Raw genomic sequence first — 21106 nt, 5'->3', positions numbered from 1 at the left:
ATGTAGTATGTCAGATGCTATGGTTACACATGGCCTGGAAATATAGCATATTCAGTGTGCATCTCAATTATTTGTTTCACTGTTATTTCCTCATACTCTTGTTAAACTTTTATTTTCTCTTTTTTTTTCAACTTAAGTTCCCAAAAAGTCCGTATTGATGAACGAATGACACGAAATTACGCTTAAACACGGCCTCCAAAAGAAATAAAGTGGCACTCCTTGTCCCTATACATCCAGTCTGTCTCTATGAGCCTGTGCTTGGCGCACCAGGTTGTTGGCGCACCAGACTGTGTTTGCGCGTTGGCCTTGGATTCAAGCAGCTTCTGACTGGCAGCCTTTCCATAACATCAGCTGTATGAAGAAGCTCACCATGCACAGATTTGACTGGTTCACTCAAGTGATGTCAATTCAGCTCCGTGGTCATGTTTGGGTTGGTATTTAGTTTTGTGGCGTCTTGACAGCTATGCTGGTATAGGGTTCCTCTATCCTGGTCAACGGGCTTGGACTTGCAACCACATTCCGCCATCGTATTTCTATAACTGGAACGTTGTGCAATATGCACCAACACGGCTGCGACTTACAGAAAACAAACGTGACTCGCTGGCTCGCATTTTCTCTTCCAAACGCATATCGTTGCATAGGCGTCCAGAGCGCTAATGCAGCGCAGCGAGGCGTTCTCCGGGAGCTAGCCTGGTGACCATGGCAACGTTTACTTCCTGCTTCCGGTGGTCGTAGCGTTGACGGCGTACCGCAGTCGTGGATGTGTTAAAACTCACAATTGCCGATTGTTGTTGTTTTTTTTTACACATTCTCCCTTAATTTGAAGGGGCCCCTCCACAGCTGCGAGCGCTGCGTGTTTTGGAGTGACCGTCGGCGGTGAAGTGGTCTAGGGAGCTAGACTGGTGACCATGGCAACGTTTACTTCCTGCTTCCGGTGGTCGTAGCGTTGACGGCGTACCGCAGTCGTGGATGTGTTAAAACTCACAATTGCCGATTGTTTTTTTTGTTTTTTTACACATCCTCCCTTAATTTGAAGGGGCCCCTCCACAGGTGCGAGCGCTGCGTGTTTTGGAGTGACCGTCGGCGGTGAAGTGGTCTTGCGCGCCCCGCTGGTGGGCAGGGAGCGGGTGGGCGAAGGCCCCGTCTCATCGCGTCACCGATTGGAAGCGCACTACATGTGCGTCAGAGTTTGTTGTCTTACACGGTAGTTTATGTGAAGCGCAGATTATACGCGGGTTCGAACACAGCCCAGATACCGTTTGGGAAAGCTTGCCTGGACCTTTGCCGATAAACCGTGGTTTCCGACAAAACAGCGGTTGACAGCCGCCGTCTCGCCGTTTAGCAACGCCGCTCAGCAATCAGTAGCGAGTTTGATCCCACGGGGCAGAAGAGGTGATGAAGAGGCAGGCGCCTTCCTTCCTCTGTTACTAAACGCGGTCCACATTGATCCACCTTGCCTTTCGGTAGGTATCCCCGTCCTTGATTGTTCAGCTGTCAACTTTGTGGCCAGAATAAGATGATGGGAGTTCGGCACAGCTAGGTTACAGTTAGCTTCCTCGCTGACATTGGTTGAGGGATGTTAGCTAAAACTTGTGCTACCTTTACATTCCTGCAGTGACACCGGTTCAGTAGCGTTAGATCCCAAGGACGGTTTGTCGTCTAAAATGAGGGATGACTTTAGCCACGGGGTTACGTTCCCGAACCGGGGATCACTCATCAGATGGGCCTTGCAGAGCCAAACTTGGTCCCTTATCTTTCAAGCGTACGAGCCACCTGCACGAGAACTGACTGGGTTTACTGGCCGTGTTGTATGTGGGCTCAACCTTGGGAAATGAGATGAAGGCCACAAAGTAGCCCTAAGCTGCAAGCGTTTCTTATTTACCCATCTTCGAAGAGAGGCATAATGATAATATCTGGCCATCCAGTACCTTCCAACATGGGACCAAAATGTGGACATTTTGCAATGGGTCAGCTTCAGCATTACATGAACCAAAGTGTAAGCAGGGTCTTGTAGTTACGACAGTACCATGTTGAGGTAGTATGTGGTATAATCACTAGCACTTTGAATTGGTGGGCTACGACCTGAATACATCAATATATGATGCTGATGTTCACTGCGATCTCTGAGAGCTGATGAGGTCTGGAGCAAAATCTGTTGGGGGTGGGGCTTCCTATACCAACAAAAGTAACCCCACCCCATTGGTCTTGAATGCGGAAATCTGGGAAAGGGGGGGCAGTGCCGTTCAGTAATCCCTGCTGATATTTACTTATCAGTCTACTTCAGAAAAAAAATGATTTGTAACACATAAAACCCTTTAATGTCCACTGGTACCCTCGACTTCAGGTGAATATTCCCGCTTGGTATGAGGTTCCCCAAAAACCCTAAAGTTTGCACAAGGTGTTCTTTCACTTGATGACGGCTGCAAGGGCAGATCTCAGCCACCCTCAATAATTAATTGGCCATCCCTGTTGCCACCCTTCCCTCTAAAAGAGTGGCACTCAACCGTGGTCCATGGAGGGCTGAGAATATGCAGGTTTTTATTCCAGCTGGACTCCACAAACCAGCTGATTTCACTGTTTAACACACCTCCAACCAAGGAAGAGGACTACACAGTGAAATCAGTCAGTGTGGAGTCTGGTTGGAAAGAAAACCTGCTTACTCTCAGCCCTCCATCGTGGAGGTTGAGTACCACAGAAAAAAGAAAAAAAAACAAACAAACAGAAGAAATGGTATTTTTGTTTAGTGGTCAGGTTGCATGATAGTAAGCAGTCATACTCGACCCCAAGTGACCGCCGATGATGAATAAGCAGTAAGCACTTTATGATGACTCTATCGGTCATCAAATATGCATACAATTGTTACAACAGACCTTAAACTAATGGGCTCTGAGCTTATATGGCAGCCCGGTATCACAAGATTTCGTGTCGTAGTCACGAACTTTAATCTATGAAATCATGCTGGGGGACACAATGTCACTGAAATTTTCTTGTCCGGCACCACGAAGTTGTATCCAATGCATTCCTATGGGCCAAGTTTTTCTTGCGCGAGTCACGTTACCAAGATGCTGGCTCTGGCTGGTCTGGCCTCCCGGGAGAATGCCGGTCACTTACATATTTTCAAATATATGTATTGCAAAGATGGCATGAACACAATATTTTCGATTCTCTATGACTTCAAATACCATCTTGATAACGTGACTCGTGCAAGAAAAACTTGGCCCGTAGGAATGCATTGGATACAACTTCGTGGTGCCGGACAAGAAAATGTCAGTGACATCGTGTCCCCCAGCACAATTACATAGATTACATTTCGTGAATATGACACGAAATATCATGATACCCGGTTGTGTATGGAGATATTTAAATACTCCACCATAGAGCTGACTGCATATACCATAACTTCTATACAGTAATAAGGGAGACTGCAAAGATGGCATGAACACATTTTCAATCTTGACTACAAACGACTTCAAATAGGATTCTTATTCTAATTTATTCAAATAGTCATTTACATTAACTTAACTGCCTTCTCACCCACCTGATTTCACAACTATTTAAGCTGCAAGTGTATTAAAGAATATACTCCAAACGTTGAAAAAAAAAGAAGAGTGCCCCCCCGCCCCCATCTATATAACTGGCCCCTCTTTGGCCACCCAATTCAAACCTTTTGTTATTGTCACTGTATGGGGGTTTAATGCAGTTAAAGTATTAAGACAAAATACATAATAGATGGAAAGTAATGGCTTTGACAGATACAAACAGCAATACCAGACAGTGATTACACACGTTGTAGTGATAGGATTCATATGATGTGCTCTCAGGCAATGTACCCTGCTCTCTATTTTTCCAGGACAAACACCTTGCTGAAATGATTTTCTTGCGTAACCGCATGGTTGTTCTGGGCCTGGTGTTGTTGGCGACGGTGCTCCTGTATCTACTGCTGCCATCCATTCGCCAGGGCAGCATGGAACCATCTCTTGAAATTCAAAGGATGGGCTTGGTGGCTGCCTCCCCTCCTCCGCCTCCAACCATCAATGTGTCTGTTCGCACAGGCCAGCTGCCCGGGGACCCTCCACTGTTCTTTCGTGAAGCTTTACCTCTTGATGGAGCTGGACGACAAGTATTGCCCAGGTGAAATGAGTCTGTGTGGCACGGAAGTACTAAAAAATATTTTCAGATAGCAAATAGTTTGTTGTCCTCATAATTTCTAATTCCAAAGCATTAAAAAACAAATGCATGATTATTGTTGTATGAAAGTTTTTCGACACTCAAAGGTTTAAATTAATTCTGCAAAACACTAACAGAAAAATGATATACAATTCAAAGAAACGGGTGCTGGACCGAAAACATACCATATAAAGTAGAACAGAAGATCCACACACAAGAAAGCTTCTGTTTAGAAGGATTTAATTGCAGTAGTGATGTTTTGAGCAAGTAGCTCCTCCTCAGACTTCTCACCATCTTAAATATCCATGAATACTAGTGAACACACACCTACTGCAAAGTGACCGTCAGAATATCGGTGTTTGTTATGTCACATGACTTTCCAATATGTTTATGGGTATTTAAGATGCAAGTTAATTGTAGTAAATCTGAGGAACAGCTGCTTTCTCGAAGTCTCACAGCTGCACACAACACTTCTGTTAAGAAGTGATTTATTAATCCCTCTAAACAGGAGCTGTGTTATGTGCAGATCTATTGCAATTTATATGGTACATTAATTCTGGTACTAACATTTGCAAGGCTTATGCTGGTTATCAGAGCATATGAAACTCACCGTTTAAAATACTGAAGAAAAAAAAGTTGGTTTTTTTTGACAGGCTACAAGTGGTCCTTCTTCATGGACAGGCCTTCACATCCAAAACTTGGGAAGAACTTGGCACCCTTGCCTTACTGGCGACAAATGGATATCAGGCATTGGCTATGGATCTGCCAGGTAGTGCTTCCATCTCAGCACATAATCAACACTCAACATAGGGCTTATTGGAGTGTGATGATGATGTCACTTATCAGGGTGAATAACGTACAGTAAATACAAAAATAATATGTATGTTCTGAAGCATATCTATATATCAAGCTATATGGAGCGGATGAACTCAAAACAGTAGTTTTAGTTAAATCAAGCCCCGTATCAGCTCTGTAAGATCCATGAAGGACAAGTGAATGGCTTTTCTCTAAAAGAGAGACGAACAGTAGTTCATCAGTCATAATAGTAATAATAATAATCATCATCAGTCATAATAATAATAATAGTCATTCATCAAATGCAAACCAGAAAATGTGTACATCTGTTCACACTGCCCGAACCGAATGTGATGACAATGGTAGTTCACTGGATGTTATGCATAGAGAAAATCTTTGAATAAGTAATTAAGTAATTTTCATTATTTAACATTTTTGATAGCAAGAAAAGCCAGCTACTCAGACAAGAACAGCTGAGCCAGATGGGCTCTTGCTGCCTTCTGGCTCTCATTCTTGATTAATTTTAGCTTTCAAATCTATATTTGTTACAGCTTGAGCATCCTCGGTATAGATACAAACCAACTTTGTTGTCTTTTATTGGTGCCTGAAATTTCATTTCTGACAACTGAAATAACTGCAAGCACACTTGGCATTCTCATTTTAGTCAGCTTTTTTCTTTGATGGAACAAGAGCTCCCTTTTTCCATGTCAGCGTTTTCCTGCCCCACCTGCTTCTTTTTTTCTTCTTCTTATGATCAAATTATCTGCTCCACGTCATCTTGTGTAACAAAACGTTTTCTCATTGGCATGGCAAAATAGCAAAATACCCTATTATGATCTGACAGCACCATCTAGTGGTCACAAATAGTAAGGTTTATGTGGTCTGTTATCAGAATTGGGCCTTATCTTGGATTTGCCATGCTGTGCACTGACTGTGATCTATAGGCCAATTGTCTTAATACGTAAAATGGATGCAGTTGTTACAATAGAAATGCACAATTACTGTGTTAAATCATCATTGTGTTGTAGTTATAGACCACATTCTGTTATCGGTAGTCCTCTCTATAAAGTGCTTGGCCTTCACACATCCATTTGATGCATTATTTTAGAAAATATGAGGAAAGTACTACAAAAAGATCACAGACTAAATCAATGGCAGCCCTTTAAGTGTCATCTTTTTTTCTCCTTCATTACATTCGCTCTGTCTTGCAGGATTTGGAAACTCGCCAGACTCGGATGCCCTGAAGACTGATGAGAATCGAGTGGAGCTCCTGCGAAGATTCATGGAGGCCTTGGGTGTGAGGACGGCTGTGCTTCTGAGCCCTTCCATGAGCGGGCATTACTCCATACCCTTCCTCATGAAGCACAGCACTCAGCTGCATGGCTTCATTCCCATAGCTCCTGTGGGAACCCGAAGTTATACTGCACAGCAGTATCAGAGTATACAGGTGAGGGATGTATACGCAAGCTAATGTGCACAGGCATGTTAACCCAGCGAAGTCAAGCCAATCCTCATTGGACAATTGAGTGTAAGTAATATTGTTACTAACCAAAGAGTAGTTCATCACACTCCTTAGCTGCAAAAGGAAATGCAAGGCTGCGTTGCAAAGAACATGCTATAAAGGACCGAACCGGTCCCGTAGTTCTGGATTGTCAGTGACACCTCTGAAAACATATACTTTTATAACTATCATAAATTGCAAACATCTGTACATTCGTCAGTCTATAATTTTGTTAGCTCTGTCAACTCTTTAGATACTTGCCTGTTTCCACTGACTTGTAAATGAACGAGAATAACTGGAGACCATACCCATGAGTTTCATGATAGAAGCTATATATTGATGTAATTCTCTGTTGATATTAGTCATTACTGATATATATATATAAATTAACACCATATTCTTTCTCCACACCTACCTCTGTGCCCTGCAGACTCCCACTCTGATTGTGTTTGGTGCCCTGGACACTAACTTAGGTGCCCAGTCCCATAAGAACCTCATACAACTCCCGCATCACTCCGTGTTGAAGCTGGAAGGGGCTCGCCACCCATGCTACATGGATAAACCCAAAGAATTCCACCAAGGACTGCTTGATTTTCTCGGCAAACTGCAGTGAGATGCAGGGGGAGAGCGAGACTGCAAAAGGAAAAAAGAGCCAATGCATACTAACAATGAGAGGAGCACACATCCTCCCGTCACCAGGGATGTCAGGACCACTGTGCTGAGTTTATGGAGGAGGAACACGGTGAGTCAACTAAAGCAGAAACATTCATACGAAGCTGAGGATGAAAGAAAATGACAGGAAAAATGCAGTGATGCTTATTTGGTAATGGTGCATTCTAGCACAAACAACTATGTTATCATGTTTTCCTATTCCTCCCCCCCCCCCCATTCAATAGCAATATGACTAGTTGAACAGAGTCTCTCATAAAGACGGCGTCAGATTTGTACTATTTAGGTGGCTCTTCTTATGTTTGCACATGTTTCATGTCTCTGATCGCATGTTAACACATGGAATGTCTTTGCTCCATCGTTACCATTTTCGTTGGTGACACGGACTTCTGTAAATATGCAGAGGTGACCCGTGTCTCGATATCTTCAGCATCTGTGTTTGCTTTGCATTTGTGAAATGGATTTATGTATTGGTTGAAATTTGGTAACCGTTTCACTTTTAAGCTAAACTAATTTTTGGCTACCAGCTAAATGTAGAAATGGGTTCTTAAATGAAACTGTTAAGATGGCTGCTATTTATTTAAGTTATGATGAAAAGTGTATGTTATATATTTGCAGTAGTTTGTCTGGACAATCGTGTATGAATAACAAACTTGTGCATAGGTTGCAATAAAAAAAATACAAATATTAAGTTAAATGTAATGTAGTCATTCTCATGAACTCATGTTGTCTGCATGGAAGTGAATAAATAGTTTCCAGCCGTGCCTGGCAGCATCTTTGATCTGTGATACTATTGACAGCAGTGTTGTGATTGACTACTAAGCGGTCAGTAGACAATACCAGAATGTTCTTAGGAGAAAAGGTGGCGGAGAAATTGATCAAGTGAAATGCAGGTTGAGATATAGTGTTTTTGTTTTTTTCCCCTTTTTTCTCCCCAATTGTACCCGGCCAATCAACCCACTCTTCCGAGCTGTCCCAGTTGCTGCTCCACCCCCTCTGCCGATCCGGGGAGGTGCTGCAGACTACCACATGCTTCTTTCGATACATGTGGAGTCACCAGCCGCTTCTTTTCACCTGACAGTGAGGAGTTTCGCCAGGGGGACTTAGCTTGTGGGAGGATCACGCTATCCCCCTCCCCAGTTCCCCCTTCCCCCTGAACAGGCGCCCCGACCGACCAGAGGAGGCGCTAGTGTAGCAACCAGGACACATACCCACATCCGGCTTCCCACCCGCAGACGCGGCCAATTGTGTCTGTAAGGACGCCCGACCAAGCTGGAGGTAACATAGAGATTCGAACCGACGAGCCCCGTCCTGGCAGGCAACGGAATAGACCACCACGCTACCCGGATGCCCAATGTATAGTAGATGTTAATTGCCAGAACACAACTTTCTTTTTAGTGAGGGACTCAATAAAACACCCCACGCTTTTCAAATTGAATCGATTGTATGAAATAAAAAAAAGTGCTTCAATTTAAAGGATAACAAGTTCCTAGTTGCCATGGTCATTAAAAATGGATGGCATTTATTTGAGAGACGATTTCAAGCTGGCATTTGAGACTGGTCCATGTTAATGAACTACTTAAGATTGCATTTCCGATCAAAAGATGTGACACAAAAGGCCAAACTGCTCACAGTTAATGTGTTTCAATGGCACGGTGCAGCCAATGCCTGTCACTAAAGGGGCATGTAGTATATGTTAGCAACACACGTACAAACAGCAGCTGTTTAACGCCAGCCAAATATGTTAGAATGAGCAAATAAAGTGTAAAAACATTTCAAAAACCTTCGCTATACAGAAATATTGCAGATGTAATAATGGCCAATTGAAATTAGGCTACGTGCTGCACTCCTTTCCCCTAAATCACAGTTGCATGACAAGTAAACGGCCTATGGACGCCGCCGTAGTTTTTGAAATAAGATGAACTCGTAAAATGCACATTTTGTAACGCGTGAAAGTGATTTAGACGAGGGAATCATCTCGGCTACCCATTCAGAGACTCTCTGGATTGACACGGATAGGGAGTGTGACCTTTGTGGGGACTTTGTGAGGACACAAATTCAGGTGTGATACAACCACAACGTCATCATATACAGAGCAATAAAAAATGAACCTGCGGGTGAAAGGAAATAACTCGACATTAACTGTGATTTTGCAGCTCTTTCAACCCCCGTCACAGCAACATGACATAATATAAAAGGGAAATGATCTCTACCAAGAGGAAATACTAAACAAAGAGAAGGCTTCTGTTAAATGGATGAAATGTTTTAGTTCTCTTGGTACTGCACCGTTTCCCCCAATGTATTTTGCAGTTTATCATTTAAATCAAGATTGTTTAATAATTAAACCAGTAATAAATTAGTAGTAGTAGTAGTTAACAATTAAGCCATGTCCTTCACAAGTGCAATAAAAGCAGCTGATGTCCAACTCTAGTTTAAGTCCAACTCGCAGTTTAATAACGCTAGTTACATGTAACTGTTCTAACAGAATAACCTACATGTTTTGGACTTCATATGGGATTATGTAAAATGGGTTGTAACCAACCATACAAACCGGTCCAGACAGTGACGCATCAGACAAGCTCTTGGTAATTATGTCCTTGTAGATGACATGGAGCACGGTTTCAGTCTGGTTTTTATGTGCTGTTTGGCTACGGGCGCCTATAAATTGGAAGATTTGACCTTTACAGAAGCCCAGTGACAGTGTCTCCTTGGTGTTTTGCACAGACTGACAGGGAAGAAGGGGATGATTTGCATTCTCTCTGAAAAACCGTGAACCCAACTCAAATAAATAACCGCTACCCATAAAAAAAAAACAATTAGTGCTGAGTATTCTGACAGGGGGTCCACACGCCTCTGTCACGCTCATTAAATGACAATGTCAAGATGACGTGCTTTCATTTAAATTTCCCGTTACCTTTTCACAACCGCACAAAACCCAGTTGAGAAATCCAATATATGCTTTAAAATAAAAACATGACAAAGTTCTGCCATGTACCATCACACTCATATTGGACAACTAATCATTTGCCTCATGATGAAGAGTCCAAATATTGAACTATATCCAAAAAGTATAGGCCTGCCAATTCAAATTTCTTCTTGTCTAAAAGTTCAACATCTTGTAACAACAAAGTGAACGTTATAAAAATGATTTAGCCAAAAAAAACAAACAAAAAAACTAGAGTAATATGATAACCCCCAATATGAATGTTGTATGTGACCATGACATGAAAACCATATACATCTTTAGGAGGCACTGAAAATCATTTAGCTGTCATATCAATTCTTGTACCAGTGACTCAATCTCGAAATGAAATCCCACCCATTTCCTTCATGCTAATGATAATATTTCATTTTTCTTGGCCACGTCGCGTCACAATGTTATTTGAACAAAGGACGATTTTTACAATCTCACAGTTGAAACGCACCACACGGGAGTAAAAATAAACGCTAATGCGCTGATGGTTGTTGAGAAAAAAAGTAAATTTGAACCTTTATTTTGATGTCTAGGAAGCCCCTCCGAACTGTGCACGTGTTTCCGGGATGCGCAGCGATCGCATCCGATGACGTAAAAGGGCTCGCATGAAGTCAGCAGCTTTAGTCAGTTGCTACGCAGGCTCGACTGGCACATTGCAACTGATCGTCCAAGGTGAGCTGTGTCAGTCGCGTATCTAACTACGGCAGAATTACATGAGGTCAAATCAAGATAAAATACTCGACTGTGTGCTCGCTCGTCAGTACTTGTAACCTTTATCCCAGCGAACGTTTTCATCCGTGGCACTAGGCACCCGCAATTTGGGTGCAGAGATTAACCAGGTGACGTGAACTACAGATTAACTTGGTGAAGGGAAACCATAGACAGCTGGGTGTTCTGACGAGCTGCCCTACCTTGTCGAAAATTGCCCAACGTGGCACAAATTTATAGTAACCGCGATCCAAACAAAACTAACCCTCATCCTAACCGGCGCATGCGCAGTAACACTTGGTCAGACCCGTCGACAGGTAGGATGAAACGTTAGAGGAGCTAGGTGTAGTGAATTCACCATAAATGAAGGCAAGGCTGTTATTACCTAGCTGATAACGTATGAATCGGTTGCCAATCCTTGAAGCTTTATATTGGCCTGTTGCCTCACCTGTCTCACATTGTAAATGTTATATAATCTTTATGGACTTGTCTTAATGGACTATGGCTTTGACAAACTGTGTAACCCTTCTCTGGCCAGGAAGGATCGTGTCTGTGTTGTCAGTGATTCTGAGCCTCTTACGATTGCATCTGCAAACAAAACATTAACTATAGATCTGTTTGTGTGGTGATATAATTTACAAGGCTGTAATAGTGTGTTTTTGTCTGACCCTAGAGGGGAATTCACCATGTTGCCTGACAAAGATGGTCCAGGCGGTGGAGGTGGCCAGACCACCTCTGCTGGAGAGGACCCCTCTGTGAGTCTGTTCAGAGAATACCTCCGTCTCAAGACTGTCCACCCAGAGCCTGATTATGGTAATCTACCTTTTTATATTTGATTTTTTTGTTTTTAAATGTTGATTAATCCACCCACTGAGCCCCTGTTCAGCCCAGTTACATAACAACAAATAATAATCCCTGGCCATTAAAAATAGATTTGGTGAAAATATTCTAAATGTAAATACTTATGAACATACAGCATCATGGCTGCTAAAAAGATTGTTGTCAAAATAATGCCTGCATTAAGCATGCTTAGGGCAACAGGTGTTTTGAATAGCTATAGCGAGAAAATCAAAACCCCACTTCAGCCAGCAAAAACAATCCACTGTCAACTCCCCATGTCTGTATTGAATCTATTGAGCCACGATTTGTCATTGAGTCACTGAATTTGTGTTGGCTGTATTACACATTTATTATTATTTTTATAAATATGGATGCTGATATAATGATAGGCTCTGATTAATCACTATTTTTGTGACTTTAGCTGCATCCAGTAAGCACCATCACAACTAAAAGAGAGAAGCAGAGTTTGTGGAAGTTTCCAGCTTTGCTGACATATCTTAATAGTTTATGCTGCTTTTTGCTCCTATGTTTATAGATGCTGCCCTTAGGTTCCTGGACAGAATAGCAGAGGAGCTTGAGCTACCCATGAAAAAGATTGAGGTGATGATAATCGAATGAAATTGTTTTTCACGTGTGGAAATTATTAACAAATTTGCAATACAATATCTGTAAAGAAGCATCTTTTCTCACAGTCAGACTTATTGTGTTTGTTTTCTTTATCCCCCGTAGGTGTGCTCACGCAGAGTTGTGTCCATCATGACATGGGAGGGCACGAACCCTGGTTTGAAATCAGTCCTGCTAAATTCCCACACAGACGTTGTGCCCGTTTACCAGGTAATGTGACTTTCTTTACTCTGGCTCTCCGGATGCCGATAGCGCCTGTAGATGATGTGAAAAGAACAAAGCTGACATGGGTGTCCTCTCCAGGAACACTGGAAGTACGATGCTTTCACCGCTGTCAAAGATGCAGAAGGCAACATTTACGGCCGGGGAGCACAAGACATGAAGTGTGTAACCATACAGTGAGTACAGACTTTCTTGTCTCGTGTTGCGGTCGGCGTTTGCATTTGGCGGTCCCGGATTCTAACAGGTAAAGCTCAGGTTCCTGCTCTGTTTTTTTGCTTACCACCATCTCGAAACCTCCTCCTGGTGGCTTCTCTTCTTCTCTTTGGGTCTCCGCAGGTATATCCAGGCTATCAGGAGACTGAAAGCGGAGGGAAAGAAGCTCATGCGCACTGTGCATTTAATGTTTGTGCCAGGTAAGAATCGTGACTGTTGATTCTGTAACTCGTGTCCACTGGTAAACAATTTTAGAATTTGATCTTTTCCTCAAAACCCTTATTGATATTCCCTTTTCATCATAGAAAAAAAAACATGAAAGATTTGTACAAAAGTAAACTGTTTATTTTTGTAGTTTAGATAACTTGTCCTGTGTACCTTTATCATTTTATATATCAATGATTATACGTTAATCATTAATTCATGTTTTGAACTTTGTATCATGTTTTGTGCGTTTCTAGATGAAGAAGTTGGTGGTCACAAAGGAATGGAAACCTTTGTAAAGCACCCAGAGTTCCAAAAGTTAAACATTGGCTTTGCGCTTGATGAAGGTAGATGAATGCCTTTTTTTTTTTTTACGATTTTGAAAGTCGCCAAGTAGAAGTATGAAAGATGTTCACACTTTTTGGACCTTCTGTCGGACATGCGTCGAGCGCTCGAGATCACGTAATTGCTCAATTGGTTTGAAACGCATGTCAGTTGTCGGGTTGAGGCTGGTGTTTGGTTACTGATGCAGGGTGGAGTGTGCTGTGTTGGTTCTTAGGGCCCTGATGATGGGGCTGGGGGGCCGGCTGCTAGCTGCTGTCCTCCAGCCTCTCTTTTATGGCTCTTCACAGATAACTTCATAAGACCGCTGATGAAAAAAGTGTACTGTGTTTTTCCACATGTATCATCATATAGGGCTGGCCAACCCGGGTGAGGCCTATACCGTGTTTTATGGAGAAAGGAACCCCTGGTGTAAGTGTCAAATACACACACACACTACGGGACACTGAGAAATGTACTCTATACATATATGAAGTTCTCCCAGGAGAACTTCAGCTCTGCTTTATACCGATAATAAACTCGACTGCAAATCAAACCTAGAGATTATTTCACTCAGGGATCACAGTCCACTGCCCAGGCAGTCCTGGCCATGGGTCGAGGTTTGTGGAGAACACGGCTGCCGAGAAGTTGGTAAGTTTTAATTTACCGCCACCAAAACAATGAAACGAGATCACTGATTATATCTGTGTGATTTAGACTGTTTGTCTCATTTATTTCCTACTCGCAGCACAGTATCATCAACTCTTTCCTAGGCTTCAGAGAAAAGGAGAAACAAAGGTGAGGCAGGAGGAGAACTGACTCCTTTGGATTTGCTTAATGTGCTGTCAGTTTGGCTTAGGGTTAATACTTGTATTTACTTGTTAGGATTAGTGATAATGATCTGATGGCTGCGAAAAAAAACCCACAATGGATGCAGTCAAGAGAGGATGATCTTCCGTATGCATCATCTACATATGTATCTGTTAAGCTGCACATAATGAAATGTATATATATATAAACTTAACACAAAAAGTAAGGAAATTTGTGTTTGGTAGATTATTTCTTTGTTGTAACAATGTTTCCTGGCAATAAATCTTATATCAGGCAGCTGATTGTCAGCACCTGTGGTACCAGAAGCTCAAATCAAGAGTCAATAGCAACAGCAAAATAAGCTGTTTGGCATTGGCAGAGAAGATTTGGCAAATTTTTCATGGGCGCAACCCACATACTCAGCTCTGCTGCTCATCCCACAAATGCATGTTCCTTACAAATGTGGCACCATTTAAAAAGGAAATAAACAGGCTTTCCAACGGTATAAGATTTATTGCCAAGAAGCATTGTTGCAACAAAGAAATAATCTACCCAACACAAATTTCCTTACTTTTTGTGCTAAGTGTGTGTGTGTATATATATATATATATATATATATATATACACACAAGTATGTATATATATAAAAATGTCGTGGCAATTATTAAATTCTACTCCCGGATGCCCAGAAAAGGCACTTTTAACACCACCTTTGTGTGTTTTGTCCTGATACACATGAGCCCCCCAGGCGTCCATTCAGACAGTGTAAACATAGTATAGCTGATCTGTGGTCAGTGATTAAAAGTAAGCAACATACATATGTAAATTGCCCTCACAAAAAATAACAACGCAGTAGTAGGGGCATCCAGGTGGCATGGCAGTCTATTCCGTTGCCTACCAACACGGGGATCGCCGGTTCGAATCCCCGTGTTACCTCCGGCTTGGTCGGCGTTCCTACAGACACAATTGGCCATGTCTGGGGGTGGGAAGCCTGATGTGGGTATGTGTCCTGGTAGCTACACTAGCGCCTGCTCTGGTTGGTCGGGGCGCCTGTTTGGGGGGGAGGGGGAACTGGAATAGCGTGATCCTCCCACGCGCTACGTCCCCCTGGCAAAACTCCTCACTGTCAGGTGAGAAGAAGCGGCTGGCAACTCCACATGTATCGGAGGAGGCATGCGGTAGTCTGCAGCCCTCCCCGGATCGGCAGGGGGCGGGTGGAGCAGCAACCGGGACAGCTCAGAAAGTAGGGTAATTAGCCAAGTACAATTTGGGAGAAAAAGGGGGAAAAATCCCCCCCCCCAAAAAAGAAAAATCAAAACCCTGCAGTAGGTAAAACTATGGTAAAATCACAACAGGAGCTGTAGAACGTGGTGCTGACAGTCCAGACCTGTGCTTTAAATGGGCCGTGGTTGGTCCCTACAAGACAAGAGCAATAGTGCTAGCATATTCAAATGAGACAGGGTAAAGTGCAGTTCCTCACTTGGTTTCCAACATGAAAAATTAAATGGCCCTGATTTATAGACTACCTTCTCAAGGTAAAAGTCTTTATTTAACCTGTACACCAACTCGAAATCAGCAGGGGTAAAATCCTGCTGAAACTGGAATGACCTTGACAAAAGCAGAGCACTGTGTTTGGTAGCGGGGACTTGGTAGCAAAATCCACCTTGATATTTACTTAAAATTACAACTGAAATCTTCAATCCACATGTATGAATAAGCTTACAAAATCAAATACAGCGGGGTTTGACCGTCCGATATTGACTTAAATGATCATGTGATGCAACCAGTGATTCGAGGTTACTAGTTGTCCTCTAAGAAGGTAATATAGGCTCTATTAATACTGTAAAAAGACCAGATGGAGAGACTGAAGACGTCATTCATCACACATTAGCCTGTAATTGCTGGTGAATTCTGAAAAAAACTGGAACGGGATTGATTATGGACTAGTCAAAATGCAGAATTTTGCAGGGAAACCTGTAGTAGTTTACTGTATCAGCCTGGAATCTAATGTGTGAAGATTTTTTTCATTTCATGGGAGCGTAATGTATTAATTAGTGTTGAAATGTGTGTCAAATGCAGGTTAAATACCACCAAGTGTTTCACCCTGGGTGATGTCACCACAGTGAATATGACCATGGTGAAAGGAGGGGTTGCCTACAATGTCATCCCGGCTGAAATGGATGTCAGCTTTGACCTGAGAATACCACCTACAGTCAATCTTCAGGTGTGTACATGTTAGTGGGACACTCCACAAGGACAGATTAGAAAAATGCAAATCCAAAGTCTAGACTTGTGACCCAAACTGGCTCACAACAGCTTTCAGCACTATAACCCTTACTGTGTGGACACACGGGGAACAAAAGTTAGACTAGAATGGCCAGAATTATTAGTTTGAACAGGATATTTAAAGTCAAAATTTACACATGGGGGCGTCTGGGTGCTGTGGCGGTCTATTTTGTTGCCTACCAACACGGGGATCGCCGGTTTGAATCCCCATGTTATCTCCAGCTTGGTCGGGTCTCCCTGCAGACACAATTGGCTGTGTCTGCGGGTGGGAAGCCGGATGCGAGTATGTGTCCTGGTCGCTGCACTAGCGCCTCCTCTGGTCGGTCGGGGAGCCTATTCAAGGGGGAGGGGGAACTGGGGGGAATAGCGTGTCCTCCCACGCGCTACGTCCACCTGGCGAAACTCCTCACTGTGAGGTGGAAAGAAGCGGCTGGCGACTCCACATGTATCGGATGAGGCATGTGGTAGTCTGCAGCCCTCCCCGGATCGGCAGAGGGGGTGGAGCAGCGACCGGGACGGCTCAGAAGACTGGGGTAATAGGCCGGATACTGTTGGGGAGAAAAGGGGGGGGGAGATCCAAAAAAAAATTACACGTTTTTATTTTTTATTTTAAGCTTTTTAATTAAAAATGTTTTAATATGCCCCCCCCCCATCATCTTAATAGCCATGGCTAAAAGAGAAATGGTGAATTGACTAAAATATTTAGTAGTATTCAGTCAGTATGCTTCTGCATGTTGTTTCAAGCAGACCTGGTACATTATTTCACTACTATTGGTTAATAAGTTATTTTTTAGGAATTTGACTGTAGCTGCATTTTACTAAACTAAGTATACCTTCTGGGTTAGCGAGCCGTTTAAGAGAAATCAAGGGGAATGAGAAAGTCCCAGGATAATGCTCGGGGAGACATTTGTGAGTGGCAATCAGAATTTTCTCAATGACCACCCATACAACCAGTGACTTTTTCCTCATCTTTCCGTATCGGCTGATCAGCACTCTTGTGATGATCAGCGTGTGCGCCTGCCTGTCCAGGGGGGTTGAAGGGGAAGGTGCTGTTTGGGACTGAGTTTTCATGACAAATAGGGGCACTTTGCCACACTCTTAACAAGGGCTGCACAATGTTAGGAAAACATGCGATATGCGATAACGTTGTCGAGCATTGCGATGACGATATGACTCGCGATAAATAAACAAATATTGAAGTATACACTTTTAATGTCTTTCTGCTTTAGGTTTGCTGCTTCACACAGACCCCAGACAATGAACAGCCTATGCACACTGAATAAAAAAATGAAATGCATTATTTCCATTCCAGCAATATGGCTTTATAGAATAAAATGTACCTGGCTACAGCCACTGTATTGACAATGAACAAATAGCACCAACTTGGTTGCATGGCAACACAGTTTCTTCATCACTTGAACAGAACATCTGGGCCTATTTAAATATAGCAGCCACTAGGAGTTTATATTATAAATTATTACGTAACAGTCTCAATTTAAAACTGATGTCCTACCAGTCTTGCAGAGTGAGTAACTAATGTTAGAAATTTATTTTTTACATTATATTTTGTTGTTACCGAGGCGGAATCGCCAAGTGACACTACCGCCTTTTTCTTTCCAGAGGCGGTACCAAAGTCAACACACACTGCACGGCACGTGCATATACCGTTTATTGCAGTTCAAGCAGTCTGGCGATACTATATCGCGCATATTGATATCGCAACGAAGGTATATTTTCGATATATTGTGCAGCCCTACTCTTAACGCTTAAAACGTGTTAACATCTCTGGCAGGAGTTTGAAGAACAGATCAAACTGTGGTGTGAAGAAGCGGGCGAAGGAATCACTTATGAGTTTGCTCAGGTCAGTGCACTAACACACAGTAATTCATTTAGATAGATGCTCTGTGGCGAGCCGTGTTAACATGAACTCACTTGAGCCCCGTAGTCTCGCACATGAACGTCTTCAAAATGTAATTGTGAATAAGCACAAGGATAAATCAAGTTATCTACAAACTTTTGACTCATCAGAATTTTAGATGGTCCATTTCATTTTACCTTAGGAGACTGCTTTTAGCTGTTTTATCGATATAAGGAATGCCTTTGACACTAGTGAACATAATATTTGCACAACCGTATAATTTTATATGTTAATATAAAAGTTTTATACCTGGCGGCCTGTCTGGGGTGTCTCCCCGCCTGCCGCCCAATGACTGCTGGAATAGGCTCCAGCATCCCACGACCCTGAGAGCAGGATAAGCGGTTTGGATAATGGATGGATGGATGGATGATTTAATATGTAGTTTGGAAAAAAGGTTGACATATTGTGAATTTGACTGGTCAGAAGTTCCACTGACCGCTGTCGGATATTTGCAGCTCAGTTCCAGTTAGTCAAATGGAATTTCTTTAATATTGAACAAAGGCACATGTTCCTTTGTAGATATAAGAAACACACTCCACAAACTCGCTGTTTCAACTAGAATGCCATGTAAAATGACTTGCTGTCATGTGTTTGATGAATAACAATTTTGTGTGTGTGTGTGTGTGTGTGTGTGTGTGTGTGTGTGTGTGTGTGTGTGTGAGAGAGAGGCTGCAAATTCAAAAGTTTTTTATAAAGGGTGTCCAGGTAGTGTAGCAGTCCATTCCGTTGCCTACCAACACAGGGATCGCCAGTTCGAATCCCCGTGTTACCTCTGGCTTGGTCAGGCGTCCCTACAGACACAATTGTCCGTGTCTGCGGGTGGAAAGCCGATGTGGGTATGTGTCCTGGTCGCTGCACTAGCGCCTCCTCTGGTCGGTCAGGGCGCCTGTTCAGGGGGGAGGGGGAACTGGGGGGAATAGCGTGATCCTCCCACGTGCTACTTCCCCCTGGTTTAACTCCTCACTGTCAGGTGAAAAGAAGTGGCTGGCGACTCCACGTGTATCAGAGGAGGCATGTGGCAGTCTGCAGCCCTCCCCAGATTGGCAGACGGGGTGGAGCAGTGACCAGGAGGGCTCCGAAGACTGGGGTAATTGGCTCGATTCAATTGGGTAGAAAAGGGGGGAAAATTCTAAAAAGAAAAAAAAAGTTCTTCATAAAGAACTAAGCGTTGATTTTAATTGGCTTGAGTGTATAAATGTTAAAACGGCTTGCCGTGATGTTATGCTTTGTGTACATTAAGTGGTCTAAACGAACTGACATCCTCTGCAGAAACACATGAGCCAGGGCATGACGTCTACAGACGATACTGATCCCTGGTGGAACGCTTTCAGCATTACCTGCAAAGCAATGTGAGTGCACAGCAGCTTCTCTAAACCCACTAACTAACAAACAAGCATACCGACTACCTTACAAGTACACATTTGGTCTTTTTTCTCCGAAGCCGACCCTTGCACTTAATATCTCCACTGTAGGAATATGACTTTGGAGAAGGAAATATTCCCAGCAGCGACGGACAGCCGTTTTATCAGAGAAGTGAGTATATATAGAATGAATGCCAGCAATTAAAATCAATTTTAATGCTGTTGAATTGCACTGAAATCAAGCAAATTAATGGCTTACAATATCTACAATATGTGAAATTTCCTGTGCCCCCACTTGATTCTAGTTAGTTGTTAGGAAAATGTTGTTGTTGTTTTTTTTTACACTGTTTGTTTCTTGAACCTAGGTGGGCATCCCTGCTATTGGTTTTTCCCCAATGCACCGGACGCCAATCCTGCTGCATGATCACAATGAGTACCTGAATGAGCAAATATTCCTTCAGGGCATTAACGTGTATGAAAAGCTCATTCCAGCTCTGGCCAGTGTTCCTGCCCTTCCTGATGAGCCTTAATAGACACAACCTCATCTCTAATCCTCTTCTTAAAACACAACACTGATGAACTGATGACTTGAATAATTTTCAGATTTTACCAAAGAAAGGAAAACGGTACGCCAACTGAGCACTTAACTTTTGGTATTATTAATTTTTGGTATTATTAATTTTCGATATTTCTCAGGACACAGCTGCAGTAGCTTTGCATAACTTAAGTGTTGCAATGGCTTTGTAACAATGTCAAGGGTGGATCTAAGAGGTGGCCGCCCCCCCAGTAAATACCTGGCCACCCAGCCGTCTGAATTGGGTTTGGAGGGAGGGTGGTGGGTGGGGTGGGGGGAGCTGATTTGCTGTTAGTGGTCAGGTCACATGATAAACTCTTTATCATCATAACCTTATTGGTCTCAGTCAGCATTAAATTCTTAGAGGAGATCTCACAATCTTAGGTGGTGAGCTTGTTTCCAGATATTTCATTTCCCGCCATAGAGCTGACTGGAACTAGCCGAACTAGCTTCAGTGTTGTAATGAGGGAGACGGCAGAGATAGCTTATTTACCTTTTTTTTTTCTTTTTCAAAAGTTGTTTGCATTAATTTACCATATTATGTGTCCTCATCCTCCTAACTGCACACTGACAGTAGCAAAATAGAAGAACTGCAAATTTTCAGAATGTTTTGAGTGCCGCCCACTGAAAATCACTGGCCCCTCTTTGGCCACCCTGTTTTAATTATTTTGGTAGCGCCATTGAACACCACAGTTATGTCATTGTTGTGGGTTTTGTGTTTCGGTGTCAATGGTCTTTAATGAGTTATCACTTGTGACTATTTCATGATAGTAGGAAATAGCCCAGTTATACAGAGGTGCAAACAATTTGAATGAGATGCTAAACCCAAAAGCCTTTTGATTGCCACTTTTTGAATTTTGATTTATTTTGAAATGTTAGGTCTCCTAACAGATTTTATCTAATAAAGTCAAATTCGATA

General features: G+C 42.8%; 2 protein-coding genes across 4 annotated transcripts; both read left to right on the top strand.

Moving 5' to 3' along the window:
• Positions 1–832: 832 nt before the first annotated feature.
• On the top strand, positions 833–7823 carry abhd14a (abhydrolase domain containing 14A). Its single transcript, XM_056274410.1, has 5 exons — positions 833–1463; positions 3851–4131; positions 4821–4936; positions 6174–6409; positions 6894–7823. The coding sequence occupies exons 2-5, from the start codon at positions 3869–3871 to the stop codon at positions 7074–7076; spliced, it is 798 nt and encodes a 265-aa protein (XP_056130385.1). The 5' UTR covers positions 833–1463; positions 3851–3868; the 3' UTR covers positions 7077–7823.
• A 2882-nt stretch (positions 7824–10705) lies between these two features.
• On the top strand, positions 10706–21106 carry LOC130107190 (aminoacylase-1A-like). Of its 3 annotated transcripts, none has more exons than XM_056273650.1 (15): positions 10706–10778; positions 11488–11627; positions 12190–12254; positions 12384–12488; positions 12582–12676; positions 12837–12913; positions 13175–13264; positions 13614–13670; positions 13816–13889; positions 13987–14036; positions 16128–16272; positions 18127–18195; positions 19522–19601; positions 19725–19785; positions 19979–21106. In XM_056273650.1, exons 2-15 carry the CDS (start codon positions 11501–11503, stop codon positions 20141–20143), a joined length of 1260 nt encoding a protein of 419 aa, XP_056129625.1. In that variant the 5' UTR covers positions 10706–10778; positions 11488–11500; the 3' UTR covers positions 20144–21106. The 3 variants fall into 3 exon arrangements, with proteins under 3 accessions (XP_056129625.1, XP_056129624.1, XP_056129626.1); XM_056273649.1 differs by lacking the exon at positions 10706–10778 and adding an exon at positions 10823–11131; XM_056273651.1 differs by lacking the exon at positions 10706–10778 and having other exon boundaries at positions 11555–11627; positions 12582–12744.

This window comes from Lampris incognitus, chromosome 2, assembly GCF_029633865.1.
Source record: "Lampris incognitus isolate fLamInc1 chromosome 2, fLamInc1.hap2, whole genome shotgun sequence".
NCBI classification, from domain to species: domain Eukaryota; kingdom Metazoa; phylum Chordata; class Actinopteri; order Lampriformes; family Lampridae; genus Lampris; species Lampris incognitus.
Note: the sequence above shows the minus strand (reverse complement) of the source record. Positions and strands in the feature narration are given on the sequence as shown.

Bases quoted from the DNA above. Each gene is read 5' to 3' on its own strand.
- abhd14a (XM_056274410.1), top strand. From the start codon at position 3,869: ATGATTTTCTTGCGTAACCGCATGGTTGTTCTGGGCCTGGTGTTGTTG. The intron at 4,132-4,820 runs GTGAAATGAGTC...TTTTTTTGACAG, and splicing joins GGACGACAAGTATTGCCCAG to GCTACAAGTGGTCCTTCTTC. The intron at 4,937-6,173 runs GTAGTGCTTCCA...TCTGTCTTGCAG, and splicing joins ATTGGCTATGGATCTGCCAG to GATTTGGAAACTCGCCAGAC.
- LOC130107190 (XM_056273650.1), top strand. From the start codon at position 11,501: ATGTTGCCTGACAAAGATGGTCCAGGCGGTGGAGGTGGCCAGACCACC. The intron at 12,255-12,383 runs GTGATGATAATC...TATCCCCCGTAG, and splicing joins TACCCATGAAAAAGATTGAG to GTGTGCTCACGCAGAGTTGT. The intron at 18,196-19,521 runs GTCAGTGCACTA...CATCCTCTGCAG, and splicing joins TCACTTATGAGTTTGCTCAG to AAACACATGAGCCAGGGCAT.